The 24,738-nt window shown below is 40.0% G+C and overlaps 1 protein-coding gene across 2 annotated transcripts in view; it reads right to left on the bottom strand.

Moving 5' to 3' along the window:
* Nucleotides 1-1,320: 1,320 nt before the first annotated feature.
* Nucleotides 1,321-24,738, bottom strand: part of LOC134220350 (calcitonin gene-related peptide type 1 receptor) — a 141,701-nt gene continuing 118,283 nt past the window's right edge. The window contains exons 7-10 of one of the 2 annotated variants that reach the window (XM_062699384.1): nt 15,181-15,282; nt 13,728-13,846; nt 3,084-3,264; nt 1,321-2,028 (exon numbers count right to left, since the gene is read on the bottom strand). In XM_062699384.1, coding sequence (XP_062555368.1) covers nt 1,759-2,028; nt 3,084-3,264; nt 13,728-13,846; nt 15,181-15,282 — 672 coding nt within the window. In that variant the 3' untranslated portion in view covers nt 1,321-1,758. The remainder of the gene's footprint in view (nt 2,029-3,083; nt 3,265-13,727; nt 13,847-15,180; nt 15,283-24,738) is intronic. The other variant, XM_062699383.1, reaches the window with a different exon arrangement.

Raw genomic sequence — 24,738 nt, 5'->3', positions numbered from 1 at the left:
GACGTCTCCATTTTCACTCCTAATTTCCCACTTTTTACTGCAAAAAGTGAGAAGTGAGACGTCTCACTTTCCACACCCTATTTCTCACTTTTGAAATGACCTATTCGGCCAAATGTCCTATTCGGCCGAATGACCCTTTCGGTCAAATGAACCTTTCGGCCAAATGACCCTTTCGGCCAAATGACCTGTTAACTTTCGGTGGCGAAGAAGGAGCGATTTTCCGAGATTTAGAATACCAGCTTGTATTTGATGAAATTTTAATATCGTTTAGTCGATCTTCGTCTGTTTAGTCTTATATGTTCAGTGGCCCTGACTGTCAATATGAGGTCTTAAGGTCAACGTGTAGGTATATTATTAACACGTTTTAGGTTAGCTTAGTCGTAGTATATAATTTTCATTCGATCTGTTAGATTAGGAATCACTAGTAAAAAGTTATTGTTCATAACTAATAATATAATTCATGTAACTCTCAAAAGGAACAATTCAATATCTACGTTTTCTTATGGTTGTACACATGAAGCTACAGTCAACTTGATTATCGCTGATCTCATCTATTGTTTCTCCAGAGATTCGCCTTCGTCTACCATCGTATCGACTGTATCGACTTCCAGAGCAAGGTAAATAAAATAGCTAGGAGCGACACAACATGACCCTTCCGGCCACATGACTTTCGGCCAGATGGGTTTCGGCTTAATGGTTTGTTCGGCCTAATTGTTAGTGGCATTCGTCCAAATGGCTTTCAGCCAAATGGGTTTCGGCCAAACGACCCTTACCCGTTTTTCCCTAAAATGAATATGACGTTTGTTTTAGTTTATTATTTTATTTTGTTTATTTTTATATGATTTTATATCGGAGCCCTGTACGCACATTTTTTGACAAAGTGCATATCGAAAAGAATTTGATGATGATAAATTTATTTATTACCAAATTATTTGTTTCCTCAATTTTTATAATTGAGATAATTATCCAAGTAACTCTGAAAATATCCTCTTTACCGAAGACCAAAGAATCTTGTTGTAAGAAGGTTAGAAAAATGAAATCTACCATCGACATCTATACCGATTACATCACCTAGTCATTAGTCTACCGGAAAATCAGTTCGGATCAATAATACAGAATAAGTATAAAGAAAGAATAAAGAGCATCATATTGAAGCATTTTGATGTACGTTACAATATTTCTGGTGAATTAGGATCGAAGCTTGACTGTTTGTCCTAGACCTTTACGGAATTATTTTTAAAGTTGATATATGCTTTTTACTATAAATATAAAATAACAAGATATAAGGCGTCTTCAAAGTGGATCGGAATGTTGACAATTGATATAATTCTACGAGTAGAGTGTTGACTAATCCCATTTTAATTGCACGATCGAATTCAGTCGGAATATTTTGAATGGACACTTTGCTCGTAGAATTGATCCCACTCTTCAAGAGTTGTGACCACACTAAAGTGACACCGATTGACCATTTTCTTGAATTTATTTTGGCACTGCATTTCATTTCCTAATAGACCCAACGTTCGAGATAAAATATTACCCATAGAATTTGAAACCACATCAATCCGATCATACAGCGAAAAATAAACACGATCTCTGCGATTCCATCCCACAACTAACATCTAAAAATATCCTTTGTTTTATCGATTTTTGTACACTGAATTCCCACCGGCATACGCTCCTCTACACTCCACCTTCGATGCAATCATCGATAACCTCATGACTTCCGGTCGTCTTCGTGCCGCGCCGGAAGCCCAGCAGTCATACCACCATATCGCGGCTCTGCGTGGCCGGTTGGCCGCCGTTGTAGCTTTCGCGGAACGGATGACGCACCAGCTGCGGGAAGAACCGGCTCAGCTGGCACTGGATGGCAAAAATCACGTCGTGATTCGCGAAGCAGAACAAACAGGAAACGCACGCCCCCTGCAGGCTGATCAGCACCGCCGAAACCACCTGGTAGTAGGGTTCCAGCGCGCACCCCTTGTCCGGACGCAACGGCAGCAGGATGTGCTGCAGGCCAAACAGCGGAATCTGAACGTGCGTGAGAAGAATCGCAATTGTCAGTTGTGGTTGGTTCCGTTGGGTGTATGGAAAATAGAACGTTTGATGACTGACTGATGATTGATGATTGACATCGTGGAAACAATTTTTTTCCACGATGCCTTCACTTTAGTTGGTATGTAATGGGAAGCTTATGAGTGGAATAAAAAAAATAGCGAGTGATTGATTTGCTATACAAATCCAACTGTTAGTTTTTTGTACGTGAATCAGTAGTATGATGGCCGCGGGTGACAATCAATCCGTGAACATTATTTTAAAATATCAAAAAAAGACCAGAGATTACAAATATTTGGTGTGACAGTTGCTTGGTGGTGTTGGTTGTAGTTCCCTAAAAATGAACCAGCTTAAATGATTTTGAAACTCATCAACTGAACTGAATGTTGACCCGAAAATCTTAGGGTCAATTTGATAAGATGATACTTTTATGCCCAGGGAAGTCGAGACAATTTCAATCCGAAAACCTTCCAGACCGACTGGGAATCGAACCCAGCTATCACCAGCATGGTCTTGCTTTGAAACCGCGCGTCTAACCGCAAGGCGAATCCAAAACTGAAACTTATAATTAAACCATTCTAATTATTAGATCAATCCAAACAAAAGTGAAATACTAATCAAAACCCAATTAATCGATTTTGCGATGATTAGTTGCAGTTACGGTTGAAAAACTAACAAAAATTTACAGAAAATCTGGAAATTTTAAAGACTTATATTGTTGAAACCTATATTAAATATTTTAATGTGTGTAATACTTCTTTTGTATAATTAAAGATTTGGTTAGTTGTGACAAAACGGTATTATAGCCATAGCTCCGGAACATAGTCTAATGTAATGTTCCATAGCATAACACAAGGATGAATATATTTTTGGCAACTTGTGTTCAGTTCTAAACTTGTGTAACCTTTACTCCTTTATTCCTAGCCCAGCTGCTATTATTCAATTTCTATTCCATTAATTCTAAGCTTGACTGCAAAATAGCTGATAACAAACCATGTGATGTGGTCGAGTTACATTTACGTGACGTTTACCAAAATCAGTGTCGCTCGGGTGGCCTTCCTCAAACCGAGCGGGGCCGGATTGGGTGAGGTAGAGTTGAGCTTGGTCAGCAGAACCCGGACCACGTTGATGAGGAACACTAGCGAGGCAACGAGCGAGAAGCACACCGGAATCGTCAGCAGCCACATCGCGTGACTTTCGTTCATCCAGCAGCTGGGGAAAGAGAAAAAACAACATGAACGATAATATGTGTCGGACTTAATGTGCCAGGGGAAATCGCCTCTTGTTGAACACCTCGGGAGAAATGTACTGATTGTTCCGCAACAGGCGCAGATTTCAGATGTTCAACATGTGGCGAATTACCCTAATACTCATTACGGAAAAGCCTGTCGCTAGCAACAGCGATGGTGGTTAGTGGTTAGGATCTAAATATGTTCAAAGTAAAATAATAAATTGTGATTAGTGCAGCGGAATCTGCACTGATATTGCAGTATATTAAAGCCTCGCCACGAACACATTCTAGTCCATTCCAGATACAGAAAGTAGACAAAGAATTCTTCGAGATTGTAAAGATAGTTTTGCGCACATTAATCAATTCTATTCAATTTGATATTTTAGCATTTCCTTAGTTATTAATTGAAAGCTCTCCTATGCCAACCATTGCATGAGTATGTAGGCATCTTATATGGCATCTGTAGTAGAATAAGTAGAATGGCAATCCTACGCCTTTGCTCGCAAGACTAACTCGAGTTTTTCATTAGTATGGAAATAAATTTTGAAAAATTACCTAAAATTACTAAAGTATAAATTTTTTTGTAGCATTTATCTATATGCTAGACAATTAGTTCTGTTCTCGCACTTTATAGCTTAGCCATTGGAAAAATCTCCAAATCTATATACATAAAAATGAATTTCTGTCTGTCTGTCCTTATAGACTTGGAAACTAATGAACCGACTGACGTAAAAATTTGTATGCAGAAGTTTTTGGGGCCGGGGAAGGTTCTTAAGATTGTTCGAGACCCCTCCCCGTTTCGGAAAGGGAGGCTACCATACAAATAAAACTGAAATTTCTGCATAACTCGAGAACTAATTAGAGGATAAATCAATTTTAGGCGAAACGAAGTTCGTCGGGTCTGCTAGTGCCAAATAAATTGGAATAAATGGCACAATAAAAGCAATTTACGATGCACATTCGAGATCAGATGGAATCGGGAAAATCGGTCTTATTCATGATCAAATACCTGCCTTATAGACCGACTTGGCAGCTTGATTTTAGTTATTCTGTAACTTTGTTTTGCATAAGAGATGCCTGCAGTTTAACCCTTATGCGGCCGACGGGGTACCCGTGTTCCTTTTTCAAATTCAAGTGGTGATATTTCAATAAATTTTTATAGCTGAAAGCTGAAACTCGGTGACATCTAAGAACTCCATAAAATGTAGCATCTGTGAGAAAATCACGTTGATACAGTAAGGAGGAACGTGGAAGGGGCATCTGATTTTTTTTACCACGTGGATGGCCGACAGGGTACCCGTGTTCCCATAAATTGATATTCTCATAACTTTAACAATTTTCAACCGATTTAGATAATTTTGACAGTTTTGGAAACAGAAACTCATATACTTTTTGCCCATTGTCAAGGTTTACAGCTTTTGTCCATGGTTATACAAGAAATCTTTGACGTAAGGCTTCAGAGTCTACACACGTAACCGAAGGACTATCGAACAGTTTCAAATATATTACATGCTCATTGCGCTTCTTAGAATAGTCGGTGTTCACATTATATATTCTGGGTCTCCAAAAACCCCTGGAAGAAGGCCAAGTCATCCAAAAAATCCCTGGAATAAGATCTTATGGTCTTCTAACGTAACCAAAGGTCTATCGTGTAAATTCAAAAACGGTACATCCTCTTTATGGTGCTTAGCATATAATGCTTTTACAGTATATGTTCCGGGTCATTTGTATTCCACTAGTTCTTGTTGCTGTCATTGATTCCAGGTGGTCTACGAACTCCATACAATCTAGGTCTTCGGATCAATCTCCGTAATGGAGGCAGCTAACGAAGAATAAACAACTTGCGTGACCCCTTTTTGGTATATTTTTGTATTCTAAGTAGTTCTTGTTGTTATCGTAGGCTCCAGGTAGTCTACGAACTCCATAGAGTCAAGATCTGTGGATCAACCTCAGTAACGGAGGCAGTTATTAATGAATAAACAAGTTGTGTGACCCCTTCTTGGCATTTGTTTGTATTAAAAGTAATTCTTGTTGTTGTCATTGGTTACAGGTAGTCTACAAACTCCATAAATTCAAGCTCTGTGGATCAACCTCCGTAATGGAGGCAGTTAATGAAGAATAAACAAGTTGTGTGACCCCTTCTTGATATATATATATATATATATATATATATATATATATATATATATATATATATATATATATATATATATATATATATATATATATCTTTCTTTAATGTAGTTCTTGTTGTTGTCGTGAGTTCCAGGTAGTCTACGAATTCCATACAGTCAAGATCTTCGGATCAATCTCCGTGATGGAGACAGTTATCGGAGAATAAACAAGTTGCATGACCCCTTCTTGGTATATGTGTGTATTCCAAGTAGTTCTTATTGTTGTCGAGGTCTCCAGGTAGTCTACGAACTCCATAGAGTCAAGGTCTGGGGATCGACCTCGGTAACGGAGGCAGCGTTTGAAGAATACACAAGTTTTGTGACCCCTTCTTGATATATGTTTGTATTCCAAGTAGTTCTTGTTGTTGTCGTTGGCTCCAGGTAGTCTACGAACTCCATAGATTCAAGGTCGGTGGATCAACCTCCGTAACGGATGCAGTTATTGAAGAACAACTGGGAGGGATGGAAGGTAGCGGTTTTCCTCCAATACCTTTTCCGAACCTAATCTATCACATGTTGTGCATATGTACATAGTAATTAATTTCCACTCCGGATGGCTCAATACCCGGAACATAGGCAATTAACTTTGAATGCACTGAATTCGAAAGGCGATCTCTCTTCGCTTATGTGGTCGGGTTGGGATCTGACGACCAACTGGCACAATCTCACACAACCCTACTTCATCGAGCGCCGTTGGTGATGAAGCAAGTGTGTAGGAGCCAGATAATACTAAATACTCATCCTACGTGGTTGGCATAGTACAAAAATATATATGTGAGAGTTAGTTTTGAGAATGTATTGCGAGAGTTCATTTGGTTTCATCAGTACCCGCTAAGCTGCGGAGGACGACGGAGGTCCTTCGTAGCTTAGTAGGGAAAACACCTGTCTAGCGTACTGGTTTGGTGGGATCACACCCCACCGAAGTTCTGTAGATCAATCTCCGTAATGGAGGCAGTTATCGAAGAATAAATAAGTTTTGTGACCCCATCTTGGTATATGTTTGTATTCCAAGTAGTTCTTGTTGTTGTCTTGAGCTCCAGGTAGTCTGTGAAATAGAGTCAAGGTCGATGGATCAACCTCCTTAATGGAGGCAGTTATTTGTAAATAAACAAGTTGTGAGACCGCTTCTTGGTATATGTTTGTATTTTAAGTAGTTGTTTTCATTGTCGTGGGCTCCGCAATGAAAGCAAGGCAAAATACGTGAATGGAATCCGTATTTTTTTGTCGAAGAGACTTACAAACTTATTAACAGGTACTCATACTAAATTAATGATTTTGTGTGTCTTACTTCTACGTGAAGTTAAACGATTTACAATGATACAACGTACTCATAAATGATTCATAATAAGCTACAAGCAGTGAAAGTTATTTCATGAAAATCTTTATTGTTTGCGGCAAATCGGGTCGAAAACGTGATAAAATCGGGTTAGGCAAAATCAGGGGTAGACAAAATCTGGGAGTGACAAAATCGGGTCAACCTCATCGAAGCAGTTATCGAATGTTTGCTTTAATTTTTGTTTTTGCCATGGTACTAGGTAGTCTATGAACTCCATATAGGAATGATCTGCAGATCAACCCACGAACAGAAGGCTATTGGTATATGTTTGCATTTCAAGTAGTTCAAGTTGTTGTCATTAGCTCTGGGCAGTTATTGAAGAATAAACAAGATGTGAAACCTCATCTTGATATATTTGCATTCCAAGTAGTTATTGTTGTCTTGTTGTTGTTGGTTCTAGGTAGTATACAAACTTCATTCATATCACTAATATGAAGTTGTCTATTCTTTGGAAATGCAAAATGTGAATAAATTGGAACGATACAACTTCACGCCGAGAACGTGAGGGAAAAAACGGGCTAATATCGCAAAGATCATGTACCATATTAAAATTAGATTAAGGACACTCCTCACGGAATCCAAGTTTCAAAGTGCTCGCGTTTTCGGGGGCACACCAATCGATACGGAGGCAGCGCAAGGAGTGACCTTAAAGACCCTCTAGATATTCGTGTAAGCCTAGAAGTCTTACCCCATAAAATTCTAGGATGACCATTAGCATATGCCATGAACGCATTTTATTCATGGACCCCAGAGGCACGTACCAAATTTAAAAAAGGCTGATATATCTCTGGTGTAGATCCTAATGCCTTACTTCAGGGTTTTCTTGGATGACCATGAACATTTGAAATGGGTGCATTCTATTCTACGTACCATAAAAGGCATGTATAACTATTCAAATAGGCCGAAAGAACTCTGGTTACGCGTGAAGTTCTTGAGGATTGTTCAAGTGTTCTCTTGGATACCCATGAACATATGCAATGAAAGCGATATATTCTATGTACCACAATGGGCATATGCCACTTTTGAAATAACCCGAAAGGTATCTGGTTACGTGTGAAGATCCTGAGGCCTATTCTAGCATTTTCTTGGAAGACCATAAACATATGCAATGGACGTATTCTATTATATGTACCACAAAGGGCATGTACCACTTTTGAAACAAGCCAAACGATCTCTGGGTACCCATGTAGATTTAAAGGCCTAGTCCAGGGTTTTCTTGGATGACCATGAACCTATGCAATGGACGCAATCTATTCTATGTACCACAAAGGGCATGCAACACTTTTGAAAAAATCTGAAAGATCTTTGGTTACGCGTGTAGACCTGAAGGCCTTTTCCAGGGTTCTATTGGATGACCATGAACATATGCAATGAAGGCGCCAGATGACTTATCCGAGAGATTTATTCGATAGAGCAGAACATATGTAGTGATCACATTTGATTTCAAGATGCGCAAAGAGCATGTACCACTTTTGAGACAAGTCCATAGACCCATGGTTACGAGTGTAGACCTTAAGGCCTTACTCCAGAGATTTCTTGGATGACGCGGAACATATACTGTGAACGCATTCTATGCTAAGTATCACGAAGAGCATGTACCGTATTTAAATTTGCATTATAGGCCTTTGGTAACGCGAGTAGATCTTTAGGCTTTACTCCAGAGATTTCTCGGATGACTAAGACCTCATTTCAGAGATTTTTGCATTACCCGAAGCAAATACTGCGAACACCTTCAATTCTGAGAAGCGCAAAGAGCTTGTAGCATATTTGAAACTGGTTGAATGGCCTTTGGTTACGCATGTAGACTCTTAAGCCTTACTTCAAAGATTTCTTGAATAAGCATGGGCATAAGCTGTAAACCTTGACAATTAGCAAAAAGTATATGAGTTTCTGTTTCTAAAACTGTCAAAATTATCCAAATCGGTTGAAAATTGTTGAAGTTATGAGAATATCAATTTATGGGAACACGGGTACCCTGTCGGCCATCCACGTGTGTTTTTTTTGTTGGCCGCATAAGGGTAGTTCGGCTCCAACATTTCTAAACGGGGAAACTGCTTTTGTAGACAAGAGCTTAACACGTCGCCGGTGGACTGATTTGAGCCCAACCATGCAATCCAACACCACTGATGGAAGCAGCAAATCCTCTTCATTCATTAAGTGGGTGGGCTAAAATTAGCCGAAACGGCAAAGGAAAGCTGTTATCCTTAAACAAAAACTTTCGCTATTTTTCCGCTACACCAAAAGATTGCACATTGCGAACGGGTTATTTATGGAAGAATTATTTTCTGAAATAATGTTGGATTATACAACTGAAGATCTGAATCATTGCAATTCCAATCAGATCTTTCCCAGGAAACCCAATAATTTAGTCTACATATTACTTGTAAAATTTATCTTTGGGATCTGTAGGGACGTAGGATTTCTGACGGGAAGCATTTTTTTATCAAAAATTCAAGTTTATTTTTCAGTTTTGTCCCTACCCTAATTTTTACATTAAAAGTGTTCGGTCACACGCACTCGGCCCTCCATCTTTGATTTTAAATTTAAATCATGAAAGTGTAATTCGTGGAAGAAAGAAAGAGATAGTCATAAATGACGCTATTTTCGTTTCAAATATTGACTTCGTAAACTTCTTTACGTGGTAAGTTTAACATTCATACAAATAACCTAGTGTGTTTTGACGGCTAGGTCATAATGATTTTAGTTGTCTTGATCAACTTCACCCCAAACCAGATAACTCAAAAAATGTAAGATAATTTTTTTTTTAATAAATGCGAACGCATTTCAGAAAGCTTCGAATGTTGATTATTGCAACGTATAGCAGTACATGTTTTGAAAATATGTGTTTCGATTTAAAATGTAAACACCCATTGTTATTGCATGTTTTGTCTTAAAAATGATCATCTTCCCCCCAGATGACGGTACTTAGAATAAATGCTAAATGTATTTGAGGGTGAGAAAACTAAAATATAAGAGACCTTTTTGGAAGATTTTGTTATCCGACCTCCATACTGTCGGTGAAAGCTTCAGTTTTTGTTTTGTTTTTGAAAATTTTCAGTTTTTGTTTTTTGAATTTTAAAATTTTAAAATTTTTAAATTTTTAAATTTTTAAATTTTTAAATTTTTAAATTTTTAAATTTCTAAATTTTTAAATTTTTAAATTTTTAAATTCTTAAATTTTAAATTTTTTAAGTTTTTAAATTTTTAAATCTATAAATTTTTAAATTTTTAAATTTTTAATTATTTTTTCATTTAAATTTTTAAATTTTTAAATTTTTAAATTTTTAAATTCTTAAATTTTTCAATTTTAAATTTTTAAATTTTTAAATTTTAAATTTTTCAATTTTTAAATTTTTAAATTTTTAAATTTTTAAATTTTTAATTTTTAGATTTTTTAATTTTTTAATTTTAAAATTTAAAATTTTTAAAATTTTTAAATTTTTAAATTTTTAAATTTTAAATTTTAAATTTTAATTTTAAATTTTAAATTTTTAAATTTTAATTTAAATTTTAAAATTTTAAATTTTTAAATTTTAAAATTTTTAAATTTTTAAATTTTAAATTTTAAATTTTAATTTTTTAAATTTTTAAATTTTTAAATTTTTAAATTTTTAAATTTATGCGTTACGCAGGTGTGTTACGTATTGGTCTATCAAGAAATCTCGTGAATTATTAATTAAAATGTATGGTATTTTAAACAAATACACTTTGACATTGAAAATATAATTATAACAAATAATATGACATGGAATTATGCCTATTTTTCTGATTTGTTTCAAAGAAACAAATGATTTTAATTAAGGAACATATAGAAGCATGTACAAGAAAATCTTCTCAGAAAAGCAAAAAACGTAAAAATTGAAAGGGATTTCAAAAATTTCTTCAGAGGAAGCTAGATAACAAATGTGAGCATGTTTTGAGACACTAATAGATCACTTGTATGCATGTATGTGTGCGTATGTGTGCAAATTCTGAAATTTACTACCATAAAAATCTCGCTCATTTTTAAGGTATTGAAAAAGTTTAGTTTTATCAAATTAGACATCCATAAGGCGAAATATATGTTATTATTGAACGCTATTGAGTTTCGTTCAGATCAATGACTGATTTAGTTAGTTCTGGATTAATTAATATGAAGGTCTCTGGAAATTACGAGTACATTATATGCAACCAGCGTTACGATAGTTACTAACCATGTCACAATAGTTATTCAATCCGACGAGCGCCTTATAGATAGGCAGCATGAAGCACAGTACGTTATCATTCGTTAAGTTGTCATTCAACCCATGACATCCGCCTTTGGGTAGGCAATTATTTTGTCAGCTTCACGGTAAATCACCGTGGGAAGCTGAGTAGTTTTATCTCGGTTTAAATACTGGAGTCTGGAAAAAAATCCTTATAACTAAAGCCCCAAACGCAATATAACGGCGACGGATACGGAAAATTTGACAGTTAGCCCATATATTTTCTGTCAAATTTGCCGTTTCCGTCGCCGTTCCGTTGTATTGCGTTTGGGGCTTAAGGAAGGGTCAAAATCTCACTGTAGGTGGATTAATCTGGGTTTTTCTATCTTCATTTTTCGTGGTATTTGAGAGGCTTCAGTAAGCTACCTTACCGGGGTCGCGTTACCTACATCGCGCGCTGGTGGGGCTGCCACCTTAGGTATAGCTGACACGATACAGCATTTCGTTGATCAGCCGATGGGTACCAGGCAGACGCTGTTTGAGCCGCACCTCCTGGTGAACAGACGCTCGAGGCGTACCTTCTCACTCTAGCTGATGTCAGAGGGACAACAGTGCCCAGGCTGCACTACCAGCTAAGTACACAACCCTTAGCTGGCGGTCTTTTGTCATCGGACGACCCGTGGAAGCGTGAGATAGGAACTGGTGGGGACCAGAGCTCTGTTGGGCGCTCCTTCCTTGATGTCGACCCACCATTTTGCAGCCCAACGACCTATTTTGAACCAATTTAGAAAATGGCCCTCCGGATTGTGGCTGGAATGAATCCGAGTGGGCCAGGAACCCTAAAAATATCATTCTCATCAGAAGGTAACCAAATGTGTCATGTACAAGACGCTAATAAGACCGGTTGTCCTTTACGGACATGAAACATGGACAATGCTCGAGGAGGACTTGCAAGCACTCGGAGTATTCCAGAGACGGGTGCTTAGGACCATCCTTAGCGGTGCGCAAGAAGACGGTGTGTGGCGGCGAAGAATGAACCACGAGCTCGCCCAACTCTACGGCGAACCCAGTATCCAGAAGGTAGCTAAAGCTGGAAAGGTACGATGGGCAGGGCATGTTGCAAGAATACCGGACAGCAACCCTGCAAAGATGGTGTTCGCTTCCGATACGGTAGGTATGAGACGACGTGGAGCGCAGCGAGCGAGATGGGCAGACCAGGTGCAAAACGACTTGGCGAGCGTGGGGCGTATTCCAGGATGGATAGATGCGGCCTCGAACCGTGTATTGTGGCGTCAAATTGTTGATTCAGTGTTATCTGTTTAGATGTAGACTAAATAAATGAAATGAATGACAACCTATTCTGAATCAATTTAGAAAATGGCCATACCGTTGATCCCCGGATCGCAACCTGTGTGGCCAGATTGAGTCCGAGTGAGCCAGGAACCCTAAAAATATCATTCCCATGATTGCTTTGTAAAATCATGAAGTTTGAGGTATCGCACGACATGTTTTGACTTGGTATGGGGTATCGCACTCGCACGACCTATTTTGAATCAATTTAGAAAATGGCCATTCCGTTGGTCCCCGGATTGTGACCGATGTGACCAGATTGAGTCCGAGTGGGCCAGGAACCCCAAAAATATCATTCCCATCATTGCTTCATGAAATCATGAAGTTTGAGGTGTCGCACGACATGTTTTGACTTAAAATTGTAAATGGTCACTTATTCCGCGGACAACTGACCCCAACGGAATCTAGAATAATCCTGGAACCGTACTGTGGATAGCTGTGGGATCCATCCGGATGGAATGCAACTTGTTGCGAAAGAATCTGTCAAGAAATGCGGTTTTTACAGCAGTTTAGATTTTTGAAAGCTCTTAAAAACAGACGTTGGGGACGGAAATGTCAAAGTCAGTGTCAATAAACACCTTGTTTCTTTGGAAATGAAGCACGCAGACATGTTCTGGATTTCTTTGATTTAGAGAATTGGCAATGGATAGACAATACTTGAAAATGGGTTGAGACACATGCATTTTTTAATCAATAACCAGCTGAAATCCTTTAGTGCTACCCACGCAATCGGTGGGGAGAGTTTTTTGCGTCAAGAGCGCCGACCACACCGATGCAGAAGGTTTATCGCAGGATGGAACCGCAAAACCTCGAACAAAATGACACGCGGGCGGGAATAAACAGTTTTCTTGTATCCAATTAAGTAAGACTCCTGAACAGTGTATGTGGAAATGCGTAAATCGGAATATGTAATCATAAAGTTTACAAAGGTAAACAATAATAGTTTGTTTTTTGAAAATTGAGAAAAAATGTTTTGAATTGTTTTTTTTAAAGATAACTATGAATGTATGAAGAGAAAATTATTCAGAGCTTTTCAGTGGAATGTCTTCACTTGTCATAAGGCGACTTTTTGCCAACTCTGCTCAACAGTAATGTCTCGTACTTGAAACCTGCTTAACTACTACTTATACTAGGCCTAGGTAATATATAATCTTAAGTAAAATATTTTTTAACAGATAAAATATCTTATTCTACTACCGTGCGTACAAGCAAGTAAATGTCTCATGATTTTCGGATAAAGTTTGCGATATCGTTATAGCGTAAAAAAAATTAAGTTAGAAATAGAAAAAAAAAACAATTTTCATAATTTGTAAGTCAGTTATTACTATTATTGTCTGTCAAGTGAAGCTGATAAAATATCTACCCAATAGTATTTTGTACCTGAAGCAATGTTTACTTACTGCTCCGTGTCGAGTGAGTATTTATTCCGAATGTAAGCATAGATCGATATGATTGCCACCGGAATAATCCATCCTATGGTGAAGAACCAGCGTAATGCTATTGCATCTTTGATGAACACCTGTAAAAAAGATGAATTGCAGTAAAAAAAAGTTCGGCTTTGAAAGGAAATAACTGAACAGCAAATTGGAAATAATTTCAAATACGATTTTGTTTGATTCCAGCTGACGTACATCACAGGAAATTGATTGGAAATATTTGGCTTAGAATTGATAAAAGGATCTTCAATCTAAAACTGAATGAGGCAGAAAACCACAAACCTTTTTGCATGCCTTTGCTCATTGCTTTCGGATTTTTTCACAACATCCGGGGGATGGTCGCACTGGAGACGATGCTAAATATTTCATAACAAGCGTTTGCCCTTTCGCCGGATATTCGGTCGAGAGCGAGGAAGACGTCACTTTCCTTGACTGGCTGCATTGGTTGTCAATATGAGGAAGTGACCCTATTTTCCAATCATCAATATCAGCATGACTAGGCGATGTGGTTACACTCTGTTATATTGCAGTTCTCGGACGAGCAAATAAACCGAATGAAACGGAAAACAAAATGCCAGGAAAGTCAAAGAAGAACATCATCAATAGTTTCCGCCTGTTAAACCGATCCCGTTTTTGCACCGGGAGACGGCAGCAGCATGATGCATGGAATGGAATTGTGGTGAAACACGTGGTCAGTTTGTGGCAGCGTGTGGTCAAAGTTCCGATGCTTGCCGAAACGAGCTGTAAGTCAACTCGAATGCCGGCCCAACAACCGCCCAACGAGGACGAGATGGAACCAATGCAGTGAACGGCTGTGGGTGGATGACATGAGCATCGATCCATGAGAATGCATTGTATGAATGGGTCACAGTGTGGCAGCAGGGGCTTCATCCTGTATGAAAAGGTGAGTAGGCTGAGAAAAGCTGGAGATAAGCGGAGCTCGGCGCACACACGTCGCCGCACATCTTCATGATGGGAAATTTGAGGTTTAATAGTTATATGATGGTGACTGAAAACGGTGCATTTGTGCATTATTGCATTGCTATTGACTATGGAAATTGCAACTGTCGCTCCATAATTCGCTACCAGTTATGAAGCAACGTTATGTACTAGGATTGAGGTAAACCGGAGATAAGATATGGCTTTAACACTAACAGTAAGAGGCATCACAAACCCTCTGGATATTTCAATGCGTTGAATTGCAATCAGTGATTGAAATGTTATTTTACTGTGTAATGTATGAGCAATAATTGATAGACGTTTAACGCGAACATTGTGATGTGATAATATAAGCTAATTATCGAAGAAAAGCAAGCTTCGGGCTCTATTTGAGTTATCCTTCCACGATGTGCTTCAATAATCTTTATGGTCTATCATGAGCAACAGTATCTTATAACTCTTTTTAATAGATACTTACTATCACGAGCACTAGATGAAGGTGCAATCCTTCGCAGAACATCCAGAAATAGTTTACTAGCATTAGATAATGCAACAGGATGTGCAACGCTATACACCAGTTCTGTAAGCAGGAAAAAACAACTTGTTAATTATCGAAGAAATTACATTCTTGTCGACAGATGGTACAGCTTTAACATATTGTTTTAACGATGAGAAAATCAATCTTAAAATAACGACCCAATAATGACGAAAACAGTCATTTCATGCTTTTTTGTTCTGCTGAAAGCCAGTTACCAAGAGAAATTTCATTTAATTGAAAAGTAAACTATCAACGTATTCTTTCGGAGGCGAAAGACTCAGCGGAAGGAGCCACCCAACTGAGCAGACGGTGGTATGCGGCAGTTCATCAGCAGCGTCTTTTCGGTTTTTACCTGAAACGAAGCTGCTGGGGCCAGAACAAAATAAGACGAGTCTATTGGCTCTTGCTTCATCTGATAAAACGAAGTACTCATTAATTAGACAAACGAGGGTCACTTCTCGACACACCTGACCCTCATGCACCTTCAAGGCGAGCAAGTGGAGGAAAGAACAATAAAGTCCGCCCAAGTTCATTACACAGCACCAATCATTAGTCTTCATCTCTACAGAATTGAACGATTCTAAAGGAACGAAGTCTATCCTCCACAATGTACCCATTTTCCGAAAGTTCTTCAACAATACATACATAATTGAGTATCTCCTTCTGTCATTGATTTGTAGGGGCAATTACATTGTAATGTTCAAATTTAGCTTTGAAAATCGATAAACGCTTTACGACCCGAGTGATGATTTAATCTCGATAACACCATCTATGCTCACTGGGCTGAATGGAAACCTGGTGTAATAACAGCCCTTGGTAATTGTGTTTAATTTCTGGATGGTGATTAGATTGGATCATCACATAAGAGGATTTACTCCTTCGTACAATGCAGAATATCCAACAAGTTAACGGTTGAAATCAGGTGTCATCGGCTCTGTGAATGTAATCCATTCGCAAGAAGGCACATCTGGGTACAGAGCTTCTCGAAACCAATATCCGCGCATGTATGGCTGCTAAAACAACGGAAGGCAAAACAAAGTATGAAAAACCATACGACTCTGAAAACATTCTAATAGCATTGGCCAAATAAACCGAGCCATGCTGGCAGCGCACGGAGAGATAAGGATAGTTGCACGGGAATATATGGCCACAAAAACAGTTTATGCACACCTTCAACAATATTCTAACCGCTTTTTGTAACAACATGTACGTGCATGCAGGCTAGAAAAAGCTATCGATGGAAAAGTCTATTGTGCATAACATTATGCAAATGATTCGTAAAAAATCTGACAAAAATTGAAATGCTTGGATCTTTTTCATTTCTGTATATGCCACAGATGTGCTCGGCGGCGGCGAAGATTGGTTTTCATTAAGAAAAATGTTCAAATGAAAGTAGGTTTGTTATCTGATGTGCACTGAGTAGAGGTGTGCGCCGCCGCACCACGCCGCTGCCGACATGTTTGCATCGGCGCGCCGCCAGTTTTAAATTTTCCACGCCACTGATCTATAATTTTTCACGCCGATTCAAATTTGAAGAAATCCGCAAAACTTTCTGTGGAAATTCCGTATAATTTACTGATAGATCTCAGTTAAAATTTCGGAAAGCTCTGCGTAAAAAAACTAGGCTAAAAACTTCGTGTAAAAATTGCTAAGGATTTCTCGTTGAAATAAGAAAAATATCATTGAAATTTGAAGAGTTGTTCGGCAGAAAGCCATTTGGCCGAAGACCACAAGGCTGAAAGTGGTTTAACCGAAAAGACTATTTGGAAGAAGCCGAGTATGCCCTTTGGCTGAAATACTGGTTTGGTCGAAAGGGCCATTTGACCAAAATGGACATTCGGTCAAAAGTGTCGTTCTGCTGAATTGGTAATTTTGGATATTTTCGGGAGAATTTTTTTTCACCTCAAACATTTTATGAACTTCCCCAGAAAATTCTTCAAGTTTTTTCAGAATATTTATTAGGAAAGTATTTTCGAATTTTACACATGACTTACAATTTTCGAGATCTCTTTGGAATTACCAAGAGGAGCTCCTTGGACTTACCAAGTAAAATTGTTTGAAGTTTTCATGAGAATATCTTCAGAGTTTTCACGGGAAGCTGTTCCAAATTTGTACAGGAAAATATTTAGAATATTCACAGAAAGTTCCTATTGAGTTTCTGTTGAGCATTCATGAAAATTTACACAGAAATATGTGACTGGTAAAACGGATGCTTTAACGTTGACTTCCTCAATCTAGATGGTTTAAAACTGTCATTTTTTTATCCTTTATTTAGAGTGTTTTTTTTTGCAGTGATTAGTTCATCACTAGACGGCTAGTTGGGCCTAGTCAACTTTAAAGCAACGGATAAATTACTTGGAATTTTAAAGAATTTTTTGGATTCTGCAGAAAATTCTTCCTATTTTCGATAAGAAATTCTTGGGCGGTAATGTGGTAATTTGACCGAAAAGCCGTTTACCCTAACAGGTCGTCTGCCCGAAACGATTGTTGGCCGATAATGCCGTTTAGCCGAAACGGATTTTTGACAGAATGGGCCATTTGACTGAACGGGTAATATTGTCAAAAATAACCGCTCGTTTATCCAAATGGCCTTTTTGTCAATTGACCATTGAACAAAATTCCGTAGCCTCTTTACTTATAAGTCGATACACCCAACCAGCGGATGGCAGATTTTTATACAGTTCTGCATAAGAACCTTACAGAAACTGTATAATAATTGTGCATATACAATTTTGGAAGATTTTAATACAATAGTTGTATAAAAAGCTTACAGAATTGTATATGCCCAGATTTTATTCAATAATTGTCAGATTTGTTTTTTGGGTGTACTGGCCATAAGACCAAAAGACATCCAGCTAAGTACCATTTAGGCTAAAAATGCCGTTCGGCCGAAAAAGTTATTTAACCGAATAGATCATCTGACCAAAAACGTCTTTCGGTAAGAATTCCCAGAATTGCTTTTCTGTTATGCGATGCCTAAGTGCACAAATTTAATCATATACCAGTCGCGAAAACACTTTTCTCGTGCAAAAGTGGAGGCGATATATGGCGACGGTGCACGGTAGTACCACGATTTTCAAGCGAGTTTGTTTGTTGTACATTGCGATATAGTTTGTGATAACAAGCTCTGCTTGATAGATAATCTGATTTCATTTTAGTTTGTTTGCTGGAATACGCGATGATAAACTCGTAAAGTAGCTTACTGTGCAGGAAAATTTATAAATAAACTTATTATCTGTGCACCACAATGCGATTTTGATGAAATTTGGATTGGTAAACGATTTTAAACGTGCATTCTTATGCGATGTGGGGTCGTCTGGGTTGTCATTTGGCAGGAAGAGCCATTTGACCCAAAAATGTCCTTTTTGCAACCTTCTTTGAAAAGTGTCGTATGGCTGAATTTATCATTTTGCCAAAATGGCGTTTAGCTGAATAGGTCATTTGACAGAAAATGCCGTTTTGATGAAAGGATAGATTTGCAGAAAGGACATTTCCGGGCCAAATGACCAATGGCCATTCCTATCAAACGGCATTTTCGTTTAAATGTTTTTTTGCCAGCCCATGTCTGTCTGTCCGTGTGTATGTATGTGTGTATGTGTGTGCACAAAAGCTATAAAAACATTGGACATTCGTACAGTAATCCTCAACCGATTTTCTCGCAACAAGTTTCATTCGACAGGAGACAAAGCCTTGTTGATCACTATTGTATTTTATAACAATTGGTCATTGCGTTTAAAAGTTATGAAGAAAATGGTACATCGGACCATATAAACTCCGCGGGGGTAGCAGGGACAGCAGGGACAGCATGGACCATGTCCAAGGGCTTGACGACCCCTCCCCCCCCCCAGCTGTCTGTGAGTCAGGGAGAACTGCCTAGGGCGTGGTGGGATTTAGCAGTGGGCTCTGCTAAAATCCCTCCCAAAAAACCACAAGTGCCCGTAAGCAGACTCTATCAAAGCGACTGTGTGCGGCTTCAAAAGCACAAGCCCAGGGAGTGCCAATTGGCATGGGGAGTGTCCCTACTTCGGTAGGGTAGCAGGCAGGGGTGCGAATTCTCAATCTCAGTGACTGAAATTTGTTGGATATTGATACCATTCCCCCTTCACACTCACTTCCTAGCAGTGAAAACTGAAAATGGTTAGCAGCAACAATCAAAGATAAAGTAAACAAAAGACCTCTCTTCTCATTGCACACGCAGCCCGCACTGACAGTCTATTCAGTTCACTCGCTGCTGTGTGAATGCGACGGCCCTATATAAATGCATGGGTGAATACTATCACTTGAAAGACAATGACAGGAAATTTGTGCCGAATGATCATCAGCTTCAGCCCGCTGTTGGCAAACTGAGTTTGCTAAGCTACTCTTGCTTTGTCGTTCTAACTGAAAGGCACCGTCATAGGCAAAGAGGAGCAGAGAAAAATACAAAACAAAAGAATCACACTCAGCAGGCATTGTTGATAAATTGCACCACTGGTGCTGAGGCAGGAGTGTCATAGCGCGTCATCGCTATTGTCACCTCGAAGCGCAGCAGAAGTCTGAGTATGGACTGCACATGCTGAGGTAGGAGTGTCGTAGCGTAGTATCGTGGATCGGACCATACATACCGCTATCGACACCTCGAGGCATGGCAGTGGAGTGTTAGAGTGAGTTGGGGAGTGTCCCTACTTCGGTAGGGTAGCGCGTGAGCTGCTTCGGCAGGGAGTGAGTGATCTGGTTGTGCTGAGGCAGGAGTGTCATAGCGTGTCGCCGCTATTGTCACCTCGAAGCGCAGCAGAAGTCTGAGTATGGACTGCACATGCTGAGGTAGGAGTCGAGACCTCGACACCTCGAGGCATGGCAGTGGAGTGTTAGAGTGAGCACCCGAAAAAGGGTCACATGGAGCGAATGGTCTTTGGAGAAGCTGCTTCGGCGGCAGGGTAGCAGTGGGTTGTACCCACACACCTACAGTTGTGCACATGTGGTGCATGGGGAGTGTCCCTGCTTCGGCAGAGTAGCGTGTGGTCTGCTTCGGCAGTGGTGTGATTGATCTGCTCGTGCTGAGGCAGGAGTGTCGTAGCGTAATATCTGTAGGCCCAGGCAAATACCGCTATTGACACCTCGAGGCATGGCAGCGGAGCGCCCGGGAGAGCATCCAAGTAAGACTCAAATGGAGTGAATGGTGTGCGAGCACCCAAGTCAGTCTCGCATGGGACGAGTGCCTGTGTGAGCGATAATGAGCGAGTACGCTTAGTACTGCCATCCCCCAGAAGTAGTACTGCGAGGTAGTTCCTGGGGAAACGATGGTGGAGCCCAAGGAGTTTAGTCGGTATTACCGGTATGTTCGAGTCCGACACTCCAGTACACTTCCGTGTGGTAGTTTGGCAACTACAATGCACGTGTACTGGGTTAGTGTGTAAATGCATTCTCCCTTGTAAAAAAAAAAAAAAAACTTATAAGGTTGGTGTCTTAACTAAATGCGAGAAAGGCACCACCAACGCTAGGTGGAATAAGCTGGGGTTTTCAACTGTATGTCCCTTTCGGTGAAACTATTTTCGACCTGATAACAGTTCAATTGGCCTCATGGGGTTTGCTTAGATGACTTTTGGCTTAATGGTCAGTATCGACTTAAAAAGTAGAGAGGTTACGAAATTTCGGTCATTAGGCCAAACGGATATTTTTAACTAAATTACCCGTTCAGTTATTGACATTTGGCAGTATGACCTGTTGGCCCAAACGATTTTTTTTATTCGTATATTTATTTGGTAGGCACTCTGTGTTCTTAACCGCTACTGTGCCGTGATCTACTATGGTATTCTGCTGTACAGAATCCACACAGAATCTATTTTTAGATATCCATTATTTGTTATTATTGTCGTTGCCAGTTCGTCTTGTCGTAAGTCCATTGTGTCCATTTGTCCATGCCGAGTATCCAATGATCGTTGCATTGTTCGGTTGCCATTTTAATCCGGGTAACATTGGAGGAATGCCTCCGAGAAGAACAAGTTGTCAGTCGTCATCAGGCAGCCGTGACGGTAAGGCGCGTACCCCAAACGCCACCGTATGGGCTGCGGATCCGGCGACTGACGAGAGTGGGGGGAGGGGGGTGCTGGGAATCGAACTCATGACCCTTCGCTTATAAGGCGAACGTGTAGCCAACTACGCTACGGGACCCCCATTGGCCAAAACGATATTTTCGGCGAAATAGCTCATTCTGTCAAATGACCATTTCGACCAAACGGCATTTTCGGGCTGATGACCTTTCCGGTCAAACGATCATTTCGGCCAAACGACCTGTTAGGGCAAACGACTTTTTCGGCCAAATTACCAATTCGGTCGTATGTCGCTTTTGGCCAATGGAATTTCCCAAGGATTTCTTATGGACAATACACAAGTCGTTCGATAACTGCAACATGTTTTTGTTTCAGTTAGCATAGGCCGTTCGATAACTGCGACGCATTCTAGACGTCAAATGATCGTCAGACGACATCAGATGCAACAGAAGTGCACCTGATTGTGCAGTGCAATGCAGCTATCATCGACTTTGAAATCGTTTTGAAGTTCAGCTGTCCGATAACTGCAAAACTGATGTAACTATCGAATTGCAGTAGCATTGCAGTTAAATGACTTCCAGTTATCGAACGTCTATTGTACAAAAAATGTACTGTAAAAGACCAAAAAAAATTGCGAACTACTTTTTGTTGAAATCCTAAGTTTTTTTTTATTGAAATCTACATTTTGAAGAATCCTTCGCACAAAATTCTTAAGAAGTGTCCCTTTTATGTTCCGGAGAACTTCTCGTGCATATTCCAAAGAATTTTCCTTTAAAACTTCTTAGAGTCTCTCTGAAAATGCTTAAGAATTTACTGTTTTATCGTTGGGATGTCAAACTAGTTGTCTTAATTATTCTAGACTGAGAAAGCCAACGTTGAAACATCCATTCTACCAGCCTCTCCTACAATTGTGAAGAATTGTCTGTGTAAATTTCGAAGAATTCTCAACAGAAACTCAACAGGAATTTTCCGTGAATTTCCGAAGATTTTCCTGTAAAAGTTAAAAACAATTTCTTGTGGAAATTCTGAAGTTTTTTATGTAAATTGCGACGAATTTCACATTGAAATTTCAAACAATTTTATTTAGGAATTCTAAAGAGCTTTTCTTGGTAATTCTAAAAATTGCTCGAAACTTCAAAGTAGTTCCCGTGGACAATTCGAAAATAATTTCCAGAAAATAAAAATCTTGAAAGCACCCCGAAAAAATGTAAAAAAAAAATTCTTCAGAAAAGTAATAAAAAAAATCGCCACGCCGATTCACGCCGCCACCGCCGCTGGCTAAAAAGGCTTTCGGCGTGACGCCGAAAACGCCGCCGCCGCTGGCCAAAACTCTGACAAACGCCGCCGCCGACGAATATCGAACCGGCGCACACCTCTAGCACTGAGACGTAGATGAAGGTCTTGTATCTAAAAGATGATACCACTACATTTGAACCGTTCGTTTGAGAAACTTCACATCTAACACTTTTGACCAAATTAAGATTTTTATTTATTTTGAATCCGCATCTAAAAATACGTATTCTGATATTTGTTAAAAGTGCATGCCGTCCAATATCGCTTTGGAAGGGGTATTATGAAGGGAAGAGTGAGAACTTTGAATGAACCCGCACGTGTTGGGCTCTTGGCTCGTGAGCTGCAGAAGGTCGGCGTGAGTGTGGCAGCAATCCAAGAAAATATGATGCTCCAGAACTGGAGATCGTGAATTCCACATCTATTATAGCAGCAGTGATGAAGTAGAACGAGGAGTTGGCTTCATGGTGATCGAGAAGCATATGAAGCGTGATATCTAGTGGAAGCCGATAAGCGAACGCATTTGCGTGTTGAGAATGAAAGGCAAATTCTTCAACTATGCCTGATCAGCATCTATGCCCCAATGAACAATAAGCCTGATGACGTGAAGGATGAGTTCTATGAGAGCCTTGATCAGGCCTACGGAGAGTGCCCAACACACGATGTAAAGATTGTCATCGGGGATGAAAATGCGCAGATCGGAAGAGAAATTTTCTTCCGCCCTGTCATTGGTACGGAAAGCCTTTATTCCGCTCCCAATGATAATGATCGGCGACTTGTGACCTTTGCTGCTGCTAGAAGGATGGCAAACAGCAGTACCTACTTCGCACGTAAGAATATCCGCAAACACACCTGGCAACATCCGAGTGGAGCCACTTGCTCACAGATAGACCACGTGCTGATCGACAGGGGATGTTATTGATGTAAGGTCCTTCAGAGGTCCGAACATTGTCTTGTAGTTGCAAAAATTCGGGCGCGACTTTCCAGCGTCAGGAATTCACGAAACAACAGAACGATGCTTTTCAATATCCAACGCTTGTCAGTTGAAGGAGTTGCTGAATAGTACCACTAGAAGCAGGACGAGCGGATAGAGATGTCACCGGATCTGGCGACGTCAACAGATTGTGGGAAAATATCCATGAAGCTGTGGCTACAACAGCGCAGGAAGTGTACAGCACTGCAAAGCGACGCCAACGAAATGGTTGGTGTGATTAGGAGTGCCAGCGAGCGACAGACGAGAAACATGTTGCTAGGAGTCGAATGCTTGTGGCTCGTACCCGTTCCAACAGAGAGCGGTACAGTGTAGCAAGGGAAAAATAGAAACGAATCTGACGCAGAATAAAAAGGCAACACGAAGAGAATATGATAGCTGAAGCTCAGGAGAACATGGGTAGAACGATGTGCGGAGGGTTTTACGCAACTGTCAATGGCGTGCGGCATAAGACTGCGCCAGTGCCCGCCATGTGCAATGACCGAGAGAGAAATTTGCTGACAGACAAGACTATGGTGGCAGGCAAGTGGAAGGAGCGCTTCGAAGATTTGTTGAACGGTGGAAATGAAGGCGCATTAAGGAGCATGATGGACATAGTTGGCGACGGTCAGGCTGTGGAACCACCAACGCTGGACGAAGTAAAGAAGGCTCTAAAATCTGCTGGGAAGGACGAGATCCCGGTCGAGAAAATATGGGAGGATGAAGAACTGCCTGCCTGTCTAAACATGGTTTTCCTTCGAAACTGATTAGACTGATAGGTGCAGACGTAGTGTGAACCTGTTTGTGACCTTAGACGGATTGAAGCAGGGTGATACAGTTTCGAGTTTATTGTTCAACATTGCACTCGAAGGCGCTATTAGGAGATCTGACGTGCAGAGGAACGACACTATCATCACACGGTCGCATATGCTCCTGGGTTTTGCGGACGACATCGTCCTTATTGGAATCGATCGCAGAGCAGTAGTGGAGGCTTTTGTCCCACTGAAGAGGGAGACGGCGAAGATAGGCTTAACCATTAACTCTACCAAGACAAAGTACATGGTGGCAGGTAGAGATAGAGGAAGACCTAGTGGTGTTGGTGCTGAGGTAGTGCTTGATGGGGATGTGTTTGAAGTTGTTGAAGAATTTTTTACCTTAGAACGCTTGTGACATGTGACAATAACGTTTCCCGTGAAGCGAAAAGACGTA

Source organism: Armigeres subalbatus, chromosome 3, assembly GCF_024139115.2.
Source record: "Armigeres subalbatus isolate Guangzhou_Male chromosome 3, GZ_Asu_2, whole genome shotgun sequence".
Taxonomy (NCBI): Eukaryota; Metazoa; Arthropoda; class Insecta; order Diptera; family Culicidae; genus Armigeres; species Armigeres subalbatus.
The sequence above is the reverse complement of the archived record's forward strand: the minus strand, read 5'-3'. Positions and strand labels throughout refer to the sequence as shown.